Source organism: Perissodus microlepis, chromosome 10 (assembly GCF_051167445.1).
Source record: "Perissodus microlepis isolate ML-2025 ecotype Zambia chromosome 10, ASM5116744v1, whole genome shotgun sequence".
NCBI classification, from domain to species: domain Eukaryota; kingdom Metazoa; phylum Chordata; class Actinopteri; order Cichliformes; family Cichlidae; genus Perissodus; species Perissodus microlepis.
Genome location: NC_140470.1, coordinates 13239332 through 13260025, shown reverse-complemented (window position 1 = coordinate 13260025; position 20694 = coordinate 13239332). Strand labels below are relative to the sequence as shown.

General features: G+C 42.9%; 1 protein-coding gene across 4 annotated transcripts in view; it reads left to right on the top strand.

Moving 5' to 3' along the window:
- The first annotated feature begins 3867 nt into the window (after positions 1-3867).
- Positions 3868-20694, top strand: part of ltbp3 (latent transforming growth factor beta binding protein 3) — a 39683-nt gene continuing 22856 nt past the window's right edge. The window contains exons 1-4 of one of the 4 annotated variants that reach the window (XM_084942198.1): positions 3868-4606; positions 19115-19387; positions 19470-19633; positions 19724-19829. In XM_084942198.1, the coding sequence (XP_084798324.1) occupies positions 4369-4606; positions 19115-19387; positions 19470-19633; positions 19724-19829 (781 nt within the window). In that variant the 5' untranslated portion in view covers positions 3868-4368. The remainder of the gene's footprint in view (positions 4607-19114; positions 19388-19469; positions 19634-19723; positions 19830-20694) is intronic. The other 3 variants (XM_084942201.1, XM_084942200.1, XM_084942199.1) reach the window with 3 other exon arrangements.

Here is a 20694-nt window from a genome sequence, read left to right as displayed (position 1 = left end):
CCTGTTCAGCTGCTTGTTAATGCAAATGTCTAATCTGCCAATCACATGGCAGCAATTTAGTTAAATTAGACATGTAGACTTTGGTAATCTCAGTCTTTCACTGAACGTGCTCCTGTGACTGACCAGTATGTCGTGGAGTGGGTGGGAGGTGTTATCCAACATTGTCTTTATCTTGGACAACATCCGCCTCTCCAACACCACCTTAAGGGAGTCCAGCGCCATCCCCACAACATTACTGGCCTTACGGATCAGTTTATTGAGTCTGTTGGCATCTTCTACCCTCAGCCTGCTCCCCCCACCCCCCCTAACCCAGTATGCAACGGCATAGAGGATCGCACTGGCCACAACAGACTCGTAGAAAATCCTGAGCATTGTCCGGCAGATGTTGAAGGACCTCAGTCGCCTCAAAAAATAGAGACGACTCTGGCCCTTCCTGTAAAGTGCTGTGGTGTTTTTAGCCCAGTCCAGTTTATTGTCAATGTATACACCGAGGTATTTATAGTCCTCCACAATGTCAGCATTGACCCCCTGGATTGAAACAGGGGTCAAGTGTTTCCTGGTCTTCCTGAAGTCCACGATCAATTCCTTGGTCTTTGCCACGTTGAGCTGCAGATGATTCTGCTCACACCACGTGACAAAGGAGTCGACCACAGATAGGAAGGTAACAGCTACTTAAATAATCACTGGTCACAATCAGTGTGCAGAAGAGCATCTGAATACACAACACATAAAACCTTAAAGGAGATTTGTTACAGCAGCAGCAGCAGAAGACCACACTGGGTCAAAGAATGTGGGCTCCCCAAAATTGAATAATACAAGATTAGAAAAAAGGTTACCTGGCTTGATGAGTGTTGATGGTAGGGGTTCAGCATCGATCCACCCTGCTGTGCATCAGTAGTTCAGGCTGCTGCTGGAAGTGTAATGGTGTGCGGGATATTTTCCTGGCACAATCTGGGCCTCTTATGACCAATGAGCATCATTTAAACAGCCACAGTGTACCCATCTTCTGATGGTTGTTACCAGCAGGATAACACATCATGTCACAAAGCTCAGATAATCTCAAACTGGTTACGTGAACATGACAGTGAGTTTGCTATACTCACAAAGCCTCCACAGCCACCAGATCTACACCTAACGGAGCACCTTTGGGACATGTTGGACCAGGAGATCCACATGCCGGATGTGCAGCCCAAAAATCTGCACCAACTGTGTTATGCTATCATGTCAATATGGACGAAATTCTCTGAGAAATGCTTCCAGCACCTTGTTGTATCCGTTTGGTCACAAATAAATAAAATGGACAAAGAGAAATTTCAACGTGCAGTAGATAAAAAAGTTGCAGGATCACTAAACTTACTACAATCAATTGTCTGGTGGAACAATAGCCAGTGTGATGAGTTTTATGGCAAGTGGTCTAAAAGCTAATCTCCCAGGACAAGTTTTCGCAGTTATTATTCCCTCAAAATGCACCATTGAGTTCAAGTTGTGCAGCTGTGGGTTTGTTTTAGACCAGTTTGGAAAAGAAACTACACATTTTAACCTTGTAAAGGATAAACAGTCATAATCACTGACCCTCCTGGGGATGAAAGCACAAAATCCAGAGTACAAATTGTGTTGATACACAGTCTAATCTGCTCCTAAGAAAAACCGTATATAGTTCATGTAGTGTAAATCTTGCCAATATGCTTCACAGGCTTGATAAAAAAAAAAAAGACTCTTTGTGCATGGCACCGAAACTAATTTCTTCTTACTGTTCTGTAGAGAAAACTCCACTTGGAGCCAACGTGCCCTTTGGACGTCTTTGTTTAAACCACTGGGCAAGTGATCCAGCAGAGGCTGCCATAAATCCATTAAGCTGTTGTCATTGCTCCTGAGTGTTCACTGAGATTCTCTCGTGGCCAAACCTGATAAAACTTCCAACGCCACTGAGTGTAGTCTGAGGTTCCTCGTGATCGCTTTAAAAATTTGGCATTGTCTGTGGAAATGGCTCTGATTGTTTCCATAGAGAAACACGAGCTGCTGTAGAAATAAAGACGCAGTCTAATATGTTAACTATCTCACTGCACTTTGTGTGTTGATTAACTTAGAGGCCCGGGACACATTGAGCAGAAGGGTTTATTATTGTTAGGGGCACTCTGCTCTAAGTAGTCTTTGCTTTAGTCGCTCACATTCTTCATCTTTTGGATGTTGCGTTTCTGCTTTTATCCAAGTAAAGGATTGAATTTCCATCTTCAGCTCTTTTTACACACAGATTGTGTAAGGTTGCTTATTTGTCCGTGCTGTCTGTTATTATTGTCTGCTTGTCAGAGAATATCACCAGGGTTTCAGTTTTCAGATGGGAAGTAATTATATTGTACTAACAATAAGGATGGTTCTTGTCTGACCTGCAGTGTATTTTCATTCTGTGTGTGCGTGCATGTGTGCACGTGTGTGTGTCTTGGCAGTCGGTGACCTTATGATGGTGAGCAGCAGAGGCTCAGAGACATGTGAGAACGGCTCGTGAACTCTCTGTAGGCCCATGCAGTCATTTCCTCAGCGACTAAAAGTAAACACATTCACTTTTTTTGGAGAGGAAGTGACTCAGCTTGCTTTCTTCCCCTCCCTTTGTCTGTTTCTCACTTTCACCCATTGCTCACATGACCCCCAGACACTGACTAGCCCCCGTGCTGCACCTTCATATATTTTTTTTTTTTACTTTTTGAAGTGTGATTAATCAGCACGCTCGTTCGTCCCAGGCGAGAGTCGCAGCTGAACTTATCATGCATTAAGTGTTTAGGCAGGTCTCAGCGCTGCAGACTGTGTGGTGTCACGTTGGCCGTCTGACTTTAATCTGTTTCAGTCGGCGTGGGTGGCTGCGAGATTGAGCGCTATTTATCTGCACACCGAGGGCAAGAATGGAAAACTGGAATTTGTTGCAGTTGCTACAAAAACCTCAGCAGCTAATAGATGCTTTTATAACCCCAGACTGTAAAAGCATCTATTAGCTGCGGAGCCAACAAATTTAAATGCTGAAAGTAAGAAAGGTGTTTTCTGAGAAGTGTATGCTCAGTTTTGATTTGATGCCAGGTCGCATCACCTCTTCTATTAACAGCACTCTGTAAGCATTTGGAAACAGAGGAGACCCATTGCTGTCATTTTGAAAGTGGAAGGTTTTACCATCATAGATAGGCCAGGACTGCAGGTAGGCCAGCATTTAGACCAGGTGTCAAACCTAAGGCCTCATATCAGCCTGCCAAAGACTGTCATTTTACACTCCGGCCCACTGGACAGAAAATGCTGGCTAATTCTGGTCCCCGGGCCTTATGTTTCAAACCCCTGGTGAACTCTTCTTAAAAGACAATGCTGTTGGAATACACACACAATGGCTGTAAGCATGTATATAGCATGTATATGTCATTCAGCACCAGTGGTCCTTGGGATACTGGCTTTTCAGCTGTACCGTGCTTCTGGACATCCTTACGGCTATTTAAATATCTGAGCTGTGAAATATAAAGAAGCTCATCACACAATACAAGAAATATTAGACTGCCTGTAAAATCTTGAAGAAATCCACATGACTGATATTTTTTAGCTTCAAGTGAAAAGCTAAATATTCAAATAAAATGACTGATGTAGTGCAGTGACACACTGCGGCGTAATGACATGTTATGATCAGTGTATGCACACTGGCTGATATTTTTACAGACATAGAGAGGAACCTCGGAGAGGCCAGTGCATTTTCACGCACTAGAATCTCACGAACACGGAGTGAATTATTAGCCTGTGTCCATGTTTTGTTTTATTTTTTCTATTTGAGAGTGACACGCACAGCTGTGCAGCTGTGATTTGTCTGTGCGGGGGCAATAGAGCAGAGGAGGGCTGTTAGAGGAGAAATAACCAACAAGGAAACCACTTTCAGCTTTGCTCCTGCACCGCCTGGCTGGCCTGCTGCCAAGTTCTCCAGAGAGGGCTGGCTCACCCCTTCTCTTCCTCTCCTCCCTCTCTTCTTTCTCTTCCAAACCCACATACGCACTCCTCTCCAGCCCTCCAAAGCAACAGGCGAGAAGAAGGAAGAGCGACAAAAGCAAAAGAGCAACTCCTGCAACTTTTTGGAACGAGCGCAACTAGGAGAAGCTTCCGAGGATGCCAAACGCGTCGGTTTTGCAGATGGATCACATGGGTACGCGAGGGAACTGATTTTATTTTTCCCAAAGAAGAAAACAGGAGGGAGGACACACGTTTTTGTTTTTTGTTTTTCCTCCACCGTATGAGACGTCAAAAGTTTCCCTCTGTGTTAACAAAGCAGGCGCCTTTGAGCTGGAGCTGAAACCCTCGGCTTGTAATTAAATGTCCCGGGGTCTCTGTGGAGGGCAGTGAAAGGATGCCAGGATGCCCTCTCTGATCTCCCATCTGCTTGTCATCTGGCTGAGCGTCCACAGGCTGGTGTGGTGCACGGAGCGCTCCTCCACACGCGAGCGCTTCAAGGTGGTCATCGCTCCTCTCATCTGCAAGCGGGTCTGCCTGAAAGGGCAGTGCCAGGATACCTGCGAGCAGGGCAACAACACCACGCTGATCGCGGAGAACGGGCAGGGGGCCGACACGCTCACCGGACCGGGTTTCAGGGTCGGTAAGTGACGGAGGCAGTTTCTTATGAGGGCTGGGGGCGATTAAATAGACACCCTGCGATTGAGAGCCCTGTCCTGACCCCAGGCTTTTACGTTGTGGTTATCCCTGTTGTGCCAAAAAAATATTTCCGGTAATTGCAAAAAGAAATGATCGCGATTATTTAAACGATTATAAATGACTCCTTGGCCTTCAATCTGTCAAAAATATGCCATACACATCTCATATCATGACTGATGTCCTGCCATTTAAAGCCAGAAGGAACATTTCTGTCACAAGGCGAAGCTGGAGGGTTTTTGGCAAAGTGACTTTTATATATTCTTTATTTATGCAGATAAAAAACAATCTTCATAAGGGATCTGGCCAACAGGACAGCAGAAACTGTAACAAATATAACATTACAATTTTATAGGCATACTTTAAGTTTCCCCAGCATCATGTTCCCCTCCATCTGTTTACCAAAATAAGTAAAGATATTAGACATAAGAAACAAGGAGAAACCATGGAAATCACTTTTTGGCACATCGCCCCTGTAGAGAGGTGAGGGAGGCCTGTTTGTTTGCTTAAAAGCTGACTTTCTTAATAGCTTATTATACCAATGTGGAGCTCCATAAAACACCTAAAACTGGCCCAACTGTGCTTCTCTATAAGAAAAGGTTATGCCTGAAAATCTGAAACACTTTTAGCTCATTTCAAGGTTAGTTGATAGCACGAGCGCGAGTTGAAGCAATAAAGTCCACCTAAAAATCAAAACCAACACCATGTCACAAAAAATGGCCCATAATCCACAAAATAACCGGTTCAAAGCAAGCATATCTGATCATCTCGAGGCCTCTTGGTTCCATACCTGCTGCTGATAGGCTCCGTGGGTTCATGTGAGGAAACTGTGCAAATAAATAGGTGGCTAAGATGAGGTGAGCTGAGGTTTACCCTCCGCTGCATCTGGAAAACGTTCCTGGGTTACACTTTAATTAGTAAGGCACGGCTCATTACATGGCACATAAATGTACTCTTAAGATCTATACTTTCCCCACCTCCCTCACTCCAGTGTCTGGTTGGCATGAGTGGAGCTGTTTCTGTGCTGTATCAGATCAGCTGTGGTTGAGACTTGGAGCCTTGCAGTCTACATCAGTGTGCCGCTCCACAAATGGATTTACCCTCAGTGGCTCGGTGTACAGAGTGAGATTGAGCTTTTTAACGCAGTCTGACAGTGAATTAACTCAATAACAGTAATGAAAGTGAGCTAATACACTACGCTGCACGGCACAGCTCAGTAATAAATATATTTATTAACATGATACGGCTTCTTTCTTCTTTTTCTTTTTTAAAACTCACATATTTCTAAATATAGATTCCTCTTCCACTTATGTGCTCTCTCTCTCCTTTATTGGCTGAATTCTTAGAACCAAACTAAGATGCAGAGCTGCTGGATGAAAAATAAACAATGCCTGTGGGGAGGGAGGGGTGGCAGCAGCAGGTTGTGGTTGTGGTGCATTTTGCATTCATCACACACAGGTTTGCACAGAGTTGCAGTTGCGTGTAGAGTCGTAGCTGGAGTCGAAGCAGGCTGGATTCAATTGAGGCCAAGTGAATGGTACTTGCACTGCTGTGACAGTAATCTTCCACTCTGACACTGTGTAGAGGCAAAGAGTTGGCTCCGGCATCAGTCTTCCCTCTTCTCCCCCCGATTTCCTTGTGGTACGTCACGTTTTATGGAGCTTCTGTGTAAAGTAATTCAAGAGAGACGCGTCGGATTCCTGGAATGCCTCATGCTGTTTCGCAGTGTGTCTGGATAACGAGATCATGTCGTCACGCAGTCCCGTCTCCCGGATTTATCCGTCCGTTTATCGGAGTTTTTGCAGAGAGGGACCGAGGAGTCGACTCCAGCTTGCACAGGAGATGTGTGCTGTTCAGCGCGAGCGCTGGAATGTGGTCTGGACAAGTGGAAATTTCTCTCTCCCGTGTTAAAACGGCCACGGCTATAGCAGCAACAATATGAAGACTTTTCCATATTTGAGCAGTTGTGATGTAAGCAACGGTGAGCCTGACGCCCAGACTGAACAAAACTTTTCCACAAAAGAAAATATGATTCCTGTCAGTCTGTAGAAGTAAAGAAGAGTCTTTAAAGAGCAAACACATTCAGAACCAAGATACACTTTTGGTCATAATGTAGTTCACTGAGACTTTTTGCTTTGCTTTACTTGACATGTTCTCAAAAGTTTGTGTTTCCACGGCAAAATAGGTCATTTATTTTATATTAAACTGAAAGAGGGAAGTGAAATCCTGTTCGTTACTTCTGTTTGTTCTGTTTTAGTAGGTCAAAGAAGTTATCCAAAGTTAAATATATCAAAAGCTAAATAATACAGGTACAGTGCGTGTATTTATGGTGATCATAAAACCCTCCTCAGTTTGTTGATCCTCTGACTTTTCAGCCAGTGACAGACACTTAAAACTAAAGCGGCTGAGCTAAAGGATGTGAAATCACTCTGCAGGATTTGTATTCTTTGTACGTTACTGTTCAAAACTTTTGAGCTGGCTCCCATTTCTTTATATTTTGTTTCTAAGAAACCAGACCTGTACATATTTTCGAGTGGTCTCGAGCAACAGTTCACCAGGCTTTCTGAAGATCTCTCTAAGGTTTTCTTTGGACATTGGCTGCTTTTCCCAAACGTATTCAGCACAGTGCTTGTACCTGGCTGTTTTTGTTTGTTTGTTAAGTCACTTCACGCTGACCTATGTATCATTCAAGCATAAAACAGGCAGCTAGCTCAAGGGATGAACAAATGTTGTGTCTACACATAACAGACAACTTAGCAAAGAACCAATTTCTATCTGTAGGCACTTTGTTACTAACAAAATATCCTATTTTTTTTTTTACTAATTTCTTTACTTGAATCTATGAAAAATGGCAAAGATAACACAGTTCAACAAATACAAAAGAGTAAATTTGCACCAACAAGGGGATTCCCAAAGATTTATTAGCAGAAAACTCACCATGGTGTGCAGCGTGTCATTAAACAAATTTGAGGAAACTGGACAAGCAGAGGACAGAAGAAGGCCTAAAAACTATCTACAGCAGGTGTACTTGATCTGAAAGTCATGTCCTTAAGAAGTAAGAAGGAATCCAGCAAACACCTGACACAGGACTCATTTGATCTCTCAGTTGATCCATGTGCTGTTTGTCGAAGCCTCATCAGAAATAGTCTCAGTGGAAGGATGGCTGTTAAGAAGCCATTTTTAAGCAAGGGGAACAGAGAGAAAATGCTCAGATTTGCTCACACAAAAACTGGACTGAAAATTAGTGACAGCAGGTCTGATGGAGAGATGAATCCAAATTTGGAACTTTTGGTTTAAATTGCCATCAGCATGTATGGAGGAGGTCAGGAGAGAAGCAACAGTGAGTGTCTACAGCCATCTGTCATGGTTTGGAGCTCATTTATGGTAGTCATGGATTGGCTTCCCCACAGCCCAGACCTCAACATGAATGAAACAGTGTGGGATCATCTTGAGAGAACTGAAAAAAAGGCAGAAAGATCCAAAACATAAAGAAATGAGGGGTGATTTAAGACTTTGGCGCAGTACTGTAACTAAAATAAAAAGGTATGGCATAGATTAGAGCAGCTTTAAACAATTACTCTGTTTTTCCAGCAATATACCACAGAAGCTTTGTTTGCGTAAAGGCCCGAGCTTCTTTATGTTTAAAAATACACTAGTTCATAAACAGCAATTATCCAAAATGTAAATCAAGTAATAAATAGAAATAATGAATCTGTTTCATCTGCGCGGGATGTCATTATGCTGTTGCAGACTGGGACACACAGACGGAGAGGCGACCACCCAGATGTTCAGACAGAGCAGATTGTCTCAGTGTGAATAACCTGGAGCACATGAATATAAATCACCTGCACAGCACGCTGCTCATTTGGACTTTCTATAAGAGAACGTTTGCACACAGGCAGACGTTACAGGACATCGTTTTATTGCTAAGTATGTCCCATTCAGGATCGGCCATCAGATTACGACATCCGATTTGTTTTGTCGACACGCTTGCGTTGATTACATGTGTCATAAATTAATCTGCATTTCACTTTGCACTTTATAAAACTGATGAAAGCAAAGAATTCCTTCCAGGCATGGCAGGCAGAAAAAAGAAGTGTTTGCAGCAACATACAATTTGCCCTCCTCAAGGACTCCACATGGTGCCTATGTAAGTAATCACAGGGCTCTGCAGGGGGTTAGGTGGTTATGATAGCGATAAAACTATTGCAGAATACATATTGTTTTATTTATTAAAGTTGAATTTTAGCATTCAGAGACTGGAAAATATTAAAAAGGATGAAAGAGTTGCATGTGACTCACTTCACAGAGAAACCCGTGAATGACCTTAGCTTATGCTGATCACATGCTATAACCCCTTTTAAAAATGTCTTTTATCCCCAACACTTTCAATCTTGGTTCTTGGTTATTGCTCCTCAAAGTTTATACATCTTGTACTTTGTCAGAATTATGTATTTCTTTTAGGAGACATTCTTTCAGAATCAATGGCTACATAAAATCAGTGCACATACTGTGGTTGCTTTGACTAAGGCGTGCTTTTTTAGTCCAAGTCTAAATGTTTCTTGTTGTTGCTAGCACGGAGGCATCCAATATATCTTGCCTTCCTGACAGCAGCTGCTCAGCTCCCAGACAGCCCGCTGAGCCTCCTCTCTCCTCTGCATCTCCTCTTTATCAGGCCTGCTGTTGCCAGGCAGCTCCAGATTCTCATCTTTTTCTGGAATAACTAAGGGAATGCTGTGAGGGGGGGGCGGGGCCTCTTTTGCACAGGAAGTGGTTCTTATCATAGCTCAGTCTGGGCTTGCGTCCCCTAAAATGGGCATCATGACAAGTGGAAATGGCTATTTGAGGATTTCCCATGTGGTTTTGTATTTAGGGTAAAGTGACAGTAGTAGCCTTGTGGTTTGTTTTGGTTTTCCCTTGGCATGGGTCAGAGGTCCATGGGAGCCTGAAGATGAACACAAGTCAGTTAAATACAGCAGTCAAGGCTGGTTCTGCTTTCTCTCTCCTTCTTTCTCTTTAGGGAGGCAAGTTTATTTTACCTTTCAAAGCCCTCTGCTCTTCCCCACACGCTCTTTTCTCTGTCATGCCAAACTTTGGAGAAAGCGGTCTAACACAGGCAACCAAGAAACCTGCAGCACTCCGGATTTTTTGCCACAGGCTGGACTGAGCTCAGAGGCAAAGCTGGGCATGGCTCCCGTGCTCACAAACTCACAAACACACAAACACGCATGAGCGAGGGACTCTCGGGCACATTCATTCCCAGCTTAATAATCACGAAAGCTTCTTACCTTTGGCTGCTGTTTACAGGCTGGCCATTGACCCCGTTGCCAAGGCTGAGTTTTAATATAAATAGGTGTAACCTCCGTGTGTCCATTTAAATAATGCTTGTAATTATTTGGGAGGTTTTGTGTTCTCGTTAACCTTTTCCTTTTTTTCCTTTGTTTCCACTGTGGGATCTCCTCATAAAAGTGGATCCAACTGGTAAAGCTGTGAAAATGCCTTATCTTTTAAAAGATAAACACACCCAATTTTAGTCACTTTGTTTTGATTCAGTGCAGCTTCCCCTCAGTGAAGCATGGCCTTTTAAAAAGGTTAACTCCACAGTCAGTTTTTCCTTTTTTTTAAATTTTACTTTAGTCAAGCTTGCACCACAACACTCACTCAGAGCCAACATCCACATGATCTTAAGCCGGAGTTCCCCATCCAATCAGACTCTAAATAGCCTGCATTTATGTAGCGCTTTTCTAGTCTTACAGGCCGCTCCGAGCGCTTTAATCCTACTTTTCTGCGCGAAGAAAAAGAGAAAAAAAAAAGCATCTCATTAAATGAACTTTGTGGAAACAAAGCAGCAATTAGAGGTGCTCTCTTTTAAATCGTCTCAGGGCAATGGCGTGTATATTTTTTGCATGTGACTGTGTCCGGGAGCGGTGTGCTGAATGAACCCAGCTCAAACAAACAACCCTCTTTGCCATCTTTAACACTCTCCTCCCATTTGTGTAGTGAGAGGGGGGAATGGAGCAGTTATTTAAAGCTACTGAGAGGAATGCTGGGGACTGCACCCACACCGAGCAGAGACCCTGTAGCTGTAGCGATTAGGAAGGGTAAACAGAATAACATGGCCTCCGCCAGCGCTGCCTCCTGCCCTGGCCTGAGACAGAGCGCCCTGCAGACATTACCTGCCACGCACTCCAGTGCTGAGTATCTCACAGCACAGGTATCTGACATAATCTCAGCAGCGCAACAGTCAGCACTATTACCTGCCTGCCCTGCAGTCCTTATAGCCGGGGCTTTTAGATAGTCATTAGATGACATCATCTGCACCGGTGCCAAGATTCTATCTGACTCTCTTGCTCTCTTTCCACAAAACGTATGTGCCAGAGGGGCGTGATGGGGTAACGCTGGATTTGTGCCCGCTAAAAAGCTGTGCAGTGTGGTTGCATATTTCCATGACATGTGAAAACCACATTGCGCAAGGCAGGGTTTGATTTAGATCTGGATAGTTGCGGCCCTCCCTATACTCAGACTGATCCCCCTTAATGACGGCTGCTTCTGTTTCTCGGGAGCAGTCGTCGTTGTCATCATCCCGTCTCTGTAATGTTAACAAACTGTTGTTTTAGCCTTTATGTGTGTGTGTGTGTGTGTGTGTGAGAGAGAGAGAGAGGTAATGAAAGCCTTCAGTGACAGTGCTGGACTCTGGCAAAGGGCAGCACTGTTGTTTGGATAGCTGAAAGTGAGGCCGTCCAGAGTTTCTGGGGGTTGATGGAGGAGCGGGAGCTCTACAGGGGGAGAGTAGGAGGAGAAGGAGGAATGTGTACGCAGGTTTGTGTTTTCATAAGGCGGTGATTATGTCATTTACTCCCAGTGTCTGGCTCAGCTGCGGGAGTCTGACCCACTTCATGCGTCGTCCCTTGCTTGGCGTGGTATGTGGTCTCACAGTGCCAGTTGACGGTGGGTGTATTTGGGGACGTGGTTTGATGGTAAAGGGAAGCACGTCATATGATGATAGCCATTCTCTTCTTCTCGTTTTAAACACCGGCTCTTGTGGCAACTGTTTATGGGAGCCGGTGTTGTTTAGTCACAGTTCTCTCAGGTCAACGAGAAGAAAAAAATGTAACCAGAAATAATCCTGGAGGCACTTTTTAAAAGATGAAAACAGGGTCACGGGGTTAAATCTAGTTTTCCACTCGCAGACATTAAGCTAGGTTGAGCTTCACCACTTTCATATTCCATAGTAGAATGAGACCACAGAGGCCATGAAAAACAAAGAAGCAGTGTTTATGTTTCACTGTGAACACTAAAGCTGACCTATTGTACCAAATATTCAGACTTCTGCTCTCTCAGCTCCTATATTCTGGATCAGGTTCGGCCTTGAACGTGGATGGATGGATTTAAAAGACTGCCCAATCAAGTCTGACAAATTATGTTTTTTAGTGGGTTTGCAGTTAGTTTACTTAGAACCTGATTTAGTGGCAGTACCCTCAAGCACCCGGCCGTGTTTGTGGAAACTAAACAACTGCATCTGAAGCCAAGCCAAGCAACAGCCAATTACGAGAAAGCTGACCTGAAAGAAGGGTGGCCTTAAGGCACCTTTTAAGGCTTAAATGGCTTGTTTTGGACCGTGGGTGAACCGAGAGGCTGCATTAAGGTACAGTATAAGAAAAATAAGCAGCTGTGACTCACTCTACTGTAGCAGAGTCCAGGACTATGAATATGGAGCGATAAATGAGGAAAAGGTCCACTTTAATAAACCACCAAGTGGAATTTTCATAAAATATTGATGAGAATTACTCACTACGTGGAAGAAATATTAAAAAAAAAACACGTTGGAGTACATTTTTAGATATTTCTACACTCAGTTTGATGTAATCATTACTTCCACTGAAGATAAACACCAACTACCAACTGTGTCGTGCTTCATAATTACTCAGTAATAATTTGAAAGCTCCACCAGTCTAAAAACAACTCCTGGTGGTGTCGCACTCTGTATTCCTGCAGCTGTACGGGCCAATAAGATCCGGGCATGTTGACCAAAAACCCATCCGGGGACTGAATCACAGTGAAAGTGACTCAGCGGGAGTCATCACCAACTTTCAGACGGGTTAGCTTGCTAAGTTTGGCCAGAGGACTGTAGTGAGAGACGGGGACAGATCGGGCCATTGTATCATCTGTATGGCTCAAGATTACGTGGGGTAGCTTTCAGTTCAGTGAGTTGCAGTCTGTAGGACTGTAATTTGTTGTTTTTGTGCTGGGAGGGTGCGGCTGCGGCTGAAAGGACGCCGTGGAGGGAGGGGGCTGATGATGCGTCATCTCCAGACAGACAGAAGTGAGTGGGTGGGTTTTTCACAGGGTACTCAAAGGGCAACTCTTTCTTTCTCTCTTTCTTTGTTTCTTTCTTTAACATCATTAAACTTTTCAGATCTTTCAATCTGATCGAGTCTTCCTGGGCTTTTTTTGGACATTATTTATGTCTTTCTTGTTACACTGGGCTTGCTTACGTAGGAGCTGAGGAATGTACCAATCTGGGTTTTTTTTCTTAAAGAAATAAGTGTCTGGGAATCTCATTAATCTGTGGATTTTACATCTCTCTCGTGTGGCTTTATTCCCTCACTTTAACATGTACTCGACATACATATATAATAAATACACTGTTTGTTCCCTCTCATTTGTCCATCACTTGAAGTGCTGATGATAAGAGCTTGAAGACAAGGAGTCTCCCTCCTGTCTCTTTGTGCTGTTTGTGTCTTTCTTCTGAAGTCAGCGGTGGGTGGGAAAATTATAAGCTTCCTGACTCTTGGAACGTACAGGGAAGCTGGCATTCAAAATTAAATTAGGTTTTGAAAGCATAACAGCAAAGCACAAGGTCAACTTCAAATGCTTTCTTAGCTCCACTCCAACCACATTTTGGAAAGATAGATCAAAAATATGAAATGGCAGTGTGGTGTGTCTACATGATCTGAAGTGAATAAAGTTATCTATTAAAAACTTTATGTGGATCGATTTGGCATGGATTAGCAGTGAGTAATGTTGAAATCATGGACTGTTCTCTACTTCTTCAGTTGTTTTTTTAACATGTGGAAAATATTGTTCATGATAGAGTAGTTGCTTCAGATGCACATGTTCCACATCCCACCACTGACACAGCCAGCCCTGTTCATGCCTCACATTCATCTAGACCACCAAATAACTCTTAAGCACGTTTGATTTTTAATAACACACCACCTCTCGGTTCAGGAATGTGTTAGATCTGTAAAGACAAAGGTGTGGTGGAAAACAGAGGGCGTCTGTCTCCGAGAGGCTAAGCTAGCCGACAGACGGAGTCGCTGAGCGATTTTGGATCATAAATTCTGCCAATGAACTCCGAGGTGATGATTTAAAGGGAAAGTCCACCAGAGAGTAAAACCCTTTGTTATGATCTCAGCTTTTAAACGTTGTGCCCATTTCAGCTTGTAATGTGGTGCAGTCGCTCCACCGCAGCAGCATTCTGAGGAGGCGATACACCCTTGACTTAATAGCACTCTCACACAAACAAACACACCCACTTACAAACAAAATCTGCAGGAAACATTAGTCTGTGCATGGCTCGAACTTAAAGGAGGAAGATGTGAAGCGGAGGTTTGTGTGTCAGGATAATAAAGGCATGAAGTGCAGGTGTAATACCACCTGCCGTCGGAGCTTTAACTTGATACGTAACTCTTGTGACCCTGGAAACCTTCCTCACCCCTGAATCCGAGCAGAAAGTAGCGCTCATATTTTCACTTCTGTCATATCATGAATAAACACGAATAAACACGTCACCCGGTGCCACTGGAAGCCAGGCATGCGCATGCATCACACTGTTTTAGAGATGATGTTATATGCTTGAGGCCATGAGCTATTCAAAACCTCCATAGTTCCTCCTTCCTGAACACAGACTCAGTCATCCAGAGAATGCTGTTGCAGAATGCACTTTGTGCTGAGCCCTCTTTGCTCCCGTATACAGTCTTCATGTTCCGATAGATTTGATATCATATGCCTAAATGGTCCACTGAGTGATAAAGCCTCCTCCTGCAAAGTTTTTTTTTTTTAACACTTGGCTGGTTGTTGTGGAGGCATTTTTGTTTACCATGGAAAGGATCCCGCGATCATCTACCAGACTTCAATAAGTCCTGAAACAGTTGCATCTTGGCTGCTTGTGTCGTCTTGCCACCCAGCAGACATCATGGCAGTATCTCTGGGCAGTTAAAGCCAGTTACGAACACCTAAAAAAACCCAAATTTATATGTTTATTTCTGCTGTTAAGTTAGGCATTTTAACACTATACCATGGGAGCTCAAGGGCTGACCAAGTTTTAAAGCCTATCTGAAATGGCCTCTTTGAGGATCTTCAGATTTTTGCTCTTTCACTTTGGCTTAATTTGAAATTTCCAGATGTTGCAGGTTGTTGTTTTTTAACTCGGTCATTTCTGTTTAAAGCGCCATGAAATGCTTTTTGTAAATAAATATGTTTTTTTTTCTATGACATTACACAACAAAACGCTCACAGCAGCATGTAACACATAGAGAAGAACATCTTAACAGTTGTCAAGAAGCCCAAAAAGGAAGGAATAAGGTCATCTGCAATATCACAGCTGATGATATTTCCTACATCTATAGTCTCTCTTGCTGTTTAGGTGTGTCCGGATTTGATTTTAAAATGAAATTCTCTTCTTTTTTTTTAAACTACAGTTTAATTAGAGCTGCAGGCTCACTTTGCTCTTCGTCAGGAGTATATTTTACAACCTTTCAAGGGTGGAGTTTGTTCCTTTAAACAGCCAGAAGACACAAACAACAGAGTTTTCCCTCCAAAAACTGGACTATCTGTCATAACAAATCAACGTAGAATTGTCATCTCTGTATGCTGTGAATGACCCTTTTTGGCGTTTTTGACTGTTTTTCTGTTTAAAATAGATAAACCAGTGTGTTTCACAATTCACTGTAAAAATAGACCGGTCACAGAAACAACAGATGTGATATATATAATCATGCACCAAGCAGATGATGTGTGTTATCCACAGAGTATTGTTTGTGTAATCGCAATTGTTGCACGTAGCATGGCGCAACGTCAGGTTAAAAACATCAAGAGGTTTTATTCACAGGACTCTACAGTCTGGTGTCCAAGAAATTCAACTCCAGGTATGAAAAATGTTCTCTCTTCTCTTTTTTGAGGAGCTGGATCAGGTCTCATTCAGACACATCCCCAGCTCAAGTCCAGACTGTCTACAGTTAGTCGTTTCCACAGCCTCTGTGCGTTTAGATTGTGTAATCTAATGTAAGATTCGGGGAAAAAAGTCTTCTGGCTCTTTTTCTGTGTCTGCAATCTCAATTTTCAAGGCCCTCATTTTCCCAGTTTCCTCTCATTCGAAATCCAGTTCTGAGATGAAATGTGAACCTTGGAAACTGGAGCTCTTATGTCAGAGTTAAGTAGTCTTCAGTCTGTGCCTGAGCCTTTCCACCTGATTCTGCATGTTGCTGCCTGCACCCAGTCCTAGTGGTTAAAGTCCTCTGTCACAAAGTGTTATAGGCAGACTTCCTCTGAAGTGTCCATGTTGCTTCAGAGTGAAAATATTTTATGCCACTTGTTGGGTGTTTCATTGAGGTTCTTTCATTTTTCTGCCAGACTTTCACCATATGAGGATGTCCCTGCTGTGCTTAAAGTGATCTAGTCCCCTAATTACCCCACAGCCCAGACTCCTCGGCAGTCCGCAACTAATTACTTCCACGTGTGCGAACCTGGCTCAGCAACAGTGAGAGGCCTCCTCTCCTCTCCTCTCCTCTTCAAAGTTAATGTTGTAGCGATACAGGAGTGGTAAGCGCTATAGTGAATGTTTCTTTGGTGAAAAATGGATTTGAAGTTTTGAGTGATTAAGCAGAACTCATGTAGAAGAGATGGTGGACTCTATATTTAGGCAGAAGTCTGAAGCGGTGGTGAGGAGGAGGAAGACAACAGTGAGTGCATTTAACAAAGAGGCTGTAATTCAACTTCAAGTGACACGAAAAGAGACAAAGGAGGAAAACACGGCAGCAAAATAACCGAGGGGAAACTGTTCTGACAAAGGGAGTTGCATTAACAGGAGAAAGGTTTTGGATCTTGGTAATCGAAGGGAGGGTGTGAGGAAGTGAGAACAATGGAGCTGAAAAATGAAACAAAAACACTGTGTGAACACCACAAGTGAGCACTCTGTCATTTGAAGTCTAGTTTCTTTCTTGCTTGTTAGAAAATAACAGTTGCTTTCATCCAGTCAATTTTTTTTGTTTGTTTTCTTGACTAATTGGTTGGTTTATAACCTAAAAAAGGGCCTTAAATGCAGTCGGATTCTGATGTTCAAACAGACCTCTAGCTTTTTTTTTAAATAAATGAATTAGTCAACATTTTGGAAAGCACACACATTCCTTTGGCAGAGACTTTGATGACAGCTAATAATACTCGTATTTTTCTCTTACATAAAAGACACATTAAAGACACAAGCACAGCATCATTAAAGCTCTTAACCTGATGAGTAGTGTCCACAGCTGCTTTTTAACCACAAACCTCTTGGTTTGGTTGCTGCCAGCTGCCTGATTTACTATCAAAATGTGTGAATTTATTAACCGACTGACTCCTTTTTTTAAGCTCAGACACAGTATTTCTCTTACTGAAAAAAAATTCTTATGTAATACAAGATGGAAAGCTTAGACTGTCTTAAAGATGAACATCTTTATGCAGCACTGTGAAACAAAAATGGTGCACTTTATCAAACCGCTGAGCCCTGCCTTGAAGAAACATGCCTTTATTTTTTTAACTCATTGTTAGATTACTGTGTGAGCTTCATCATTCAGATGTTTCGCTCTAACAGTCACATTGTTATGCACCCTATATACACCTTTTCTGGATGTGTTTAGTTATAATGTGTCATTTTCCCAAAGCATCTGTTTCATGTCAATCATACTGCCATGACATTATCACGCAGCTGCGGCTGCACACCTGTGATGTGAATCCCCTATTCCATCACATGAGATGATGCTGATGACTGCTGAAGTACGTTTGACTACAGTGAACTTATTGTCATGTTGCAAGAAACCAGTTTGAGATGTTTTTAACTTTGTGGTATGGGGCGTTATCCTGCCTACGCTGTTGACGCAGGACAGGATGGTTCCATGTTTTCATGTTGAGACCAGGCAACATCTGCTTCAGTGTCTCGTGACACCTTGTGCGTTCAGAGATGCTCCTCTGCATACCTTGATTGTAACAAGTGGCTGCTAACCTTACTGCTGCCTTCCTATCGACTTGAAGCAGTCATTCTCCCTTGACCTCTTACATCAACAAGGCATTTTCTGCCACAAACTGGATATTTTCTTTTTTTGGCTCATTGTCTGTAAACACTAGAGATGACTGTGGAGTAAAATTTCAGCAGGTCAGCAGTTTCTAAAGCACTCAGCCCGTCCGGCACCAAAAACCGCGGCAGTTTCAAACGATCTTTCTTTTCCTATTTTGATGTAGTTTGAACAAAATGTATTGATTTCGTTCCATGTGATTGGCTGATAAGATTAAACAAGTTGCATTAATGAGCAGTCGAACTGCTGTGCCTAATGAAGTGGCCAGTGAGTATTTTTTGCTGTGTGATGTAATTGCAGCACATTTAATAATAACTGTCTTGATTTGCTCTTAAGTATACGTGTGGCTTATGATGTTAATTCATAATTGCAGTGCATGTGTTTGGAAGTCTTACTGATGCTCAGGTATCACAAACATTTGGGATGCTACAAAGACCTAACATGGATCGAAGCACAATAACGAGATGGCCTTCATGACTAAGCTTTCACTCCCACTTCACTAACTTGTTTGGGTTTTATCTTTCTCTGTGGATTCATCACTGCTTGCTGTTTTCTTACAGTCCTGCTCTCTCTCTCTCTTATCTCTTTCCTGCGATTGTTCTTATTGTGGGAATTTCAACAACTTTGCACTTAAATAAACACAGCGGGGAACCTAATAAACCTGCAGTGAGTACTGTATATGCCTTTAAGGCCAGCCGCTTTCCCACGAACTTCAAGATCTTTCCCATATGCCACAGTGAAGCCGTTATACAGATCAATGACTTTACCTGCTTTCTTGCTCAGGCCGACTGGCTTCAGGGACTCATTCATTTTTTTTATAGTGGCACAGTTCAAAGTGAAGATTTTACGCTGCCCTGCTTATGCTGCAAACCCGTTGGTCTGTCTTCCATACTTATGCTGTACATTACTGAATCATAAGGCTGTTCACATCACTCTATGAAAGATCATATAAAGGTCTGCCTCTGACTCAGGGGATCCTAAATCAGCACTTTCAGTTTGACAAAACTCATGAATACATATTGATGGATTTCAAAGTATGAAATACTTGTATTTTAGTGAATCAATGAAGACATGCTTTATCAACTTATATTTCTAAGACTGCGCCTGTTGCCTTTTCCTCTCTGCAGTTGTGTGTCCCTTGACGTGTTTGAATGGAGGAGTATGCAGCTCGAGGAAGCACTGCCTGTGCCCTCCCGGCTTCACCGGTCGACTCTGCCAGTTTCCTCTCCAGCAAGCCCAGGCAGCGCGAGGCAACGAGCAGCCTGTGTACCCCGTAGCTTTAAAGCCAGACGGCCAGAAATTTATGGAGTCAAGCATAAGCCGCAGCCAGTTCACACACACGTCGTCAATGTCAATCTTCAACGTCCCCTTATCACAGCCGGGGCATCACTCCTCAGAAGGTACCTATCGTCTGCCTCAGCACTTCTCACATTGTAATATCTCTTCTTCCCTTTCCTTTCATATCTGATTTTTCTCTTCCAGTGCAGTTTAATGTACGTGTTCACCACACGCCAGACACCTCCGTAATCATTCACTCACTCGACTCAACGGATATCAAACCTCCTCATAAGACGGGGACACGCCAGGTCCTGGTGAGGCGCAAACCAAAGGGGCGCTGCTTTCAAGAGACCACGCCCAAACAAGCCGTGAGTTCAGTTGTAAGAAGTTTTGAACTTGAAATATAGATGCGTTCCTTGTTTTCCCATTGTTAATATTTCTCGATATTGGTCTTTTAGTGCAACAGCACCCCGCTTCCTGTTCTGACCAATCAGGAGGATTGCTGTGGGAGTGTGGGGAATTCATGGGGACAAAACAAATGTTATCAGTGCCCCAAATTACCAAGTGAGTACCTCAAGAAATGTCCTTTTTTACCAGCTTTGTAAATGTCACACATCTAGGGTTTATATCTTTCATCTTTATCTACAGTATTAAGATTTGTTTTTTTAAATCAACATCTTGTGTGTTCCCGGGAATAAAATTACTGTTTATTGAGCCAAAAATGTGAAGCATTCCCACCAATTTATACCTTCCACCTTCTGAAATTATGGCCCTGGATTAAAACAATCACTTTGTACCTCTATTAAAAAAACGAGTGTCTGAACGTCTACATGAAAGTTAGCGGTAAGGTGGGGGAAACGGAAGAAATTATGAGAATTACACACAGACAGTGAGACAGAAAAAGAGAATGTGGAAAATAACCCTCTAGTTAAGCATGTTCCTATGGGCCTGCCCAGTTCAGCGCTGTCATCGCGCTGCAGAAGATCAAATTTCATGAAAATCTTGGCTACTCGTGCTTTTTCCACTCCGCTATTATTCCCTCTCTCAGTTCTGGCTTCAGACAATGTGGCCTTTGACAAAACCTGATCCTGGTTAGTCTTTTAAAAGCTGTTTTTGCAAAAAGTGCTATCTGTTTTGTTACACCTGGTTGTATTTTTAATCTTTTTTTTTCTTTTTCAATGAGATGATAAAGGTAAGCTGTGGTGTTGCCTCTGTTTCCATTGTGATTTCACAATGTGCAGTGTTTCCACGGCTCTGTCATAAAACTGCTTTGCATGTTTTTACTCCCTGATGGAAAGTTGAACAGTAAGAAGGAGGAGGAGAATACCGTGGTTTATTATTTCAGGTCTCATGAAAGAAAATTTAAGGCAGTTCTCTTGCAAGCTACCACCCCAAGACTTCAAACAACTATGATTAGAAAAGAAAACAA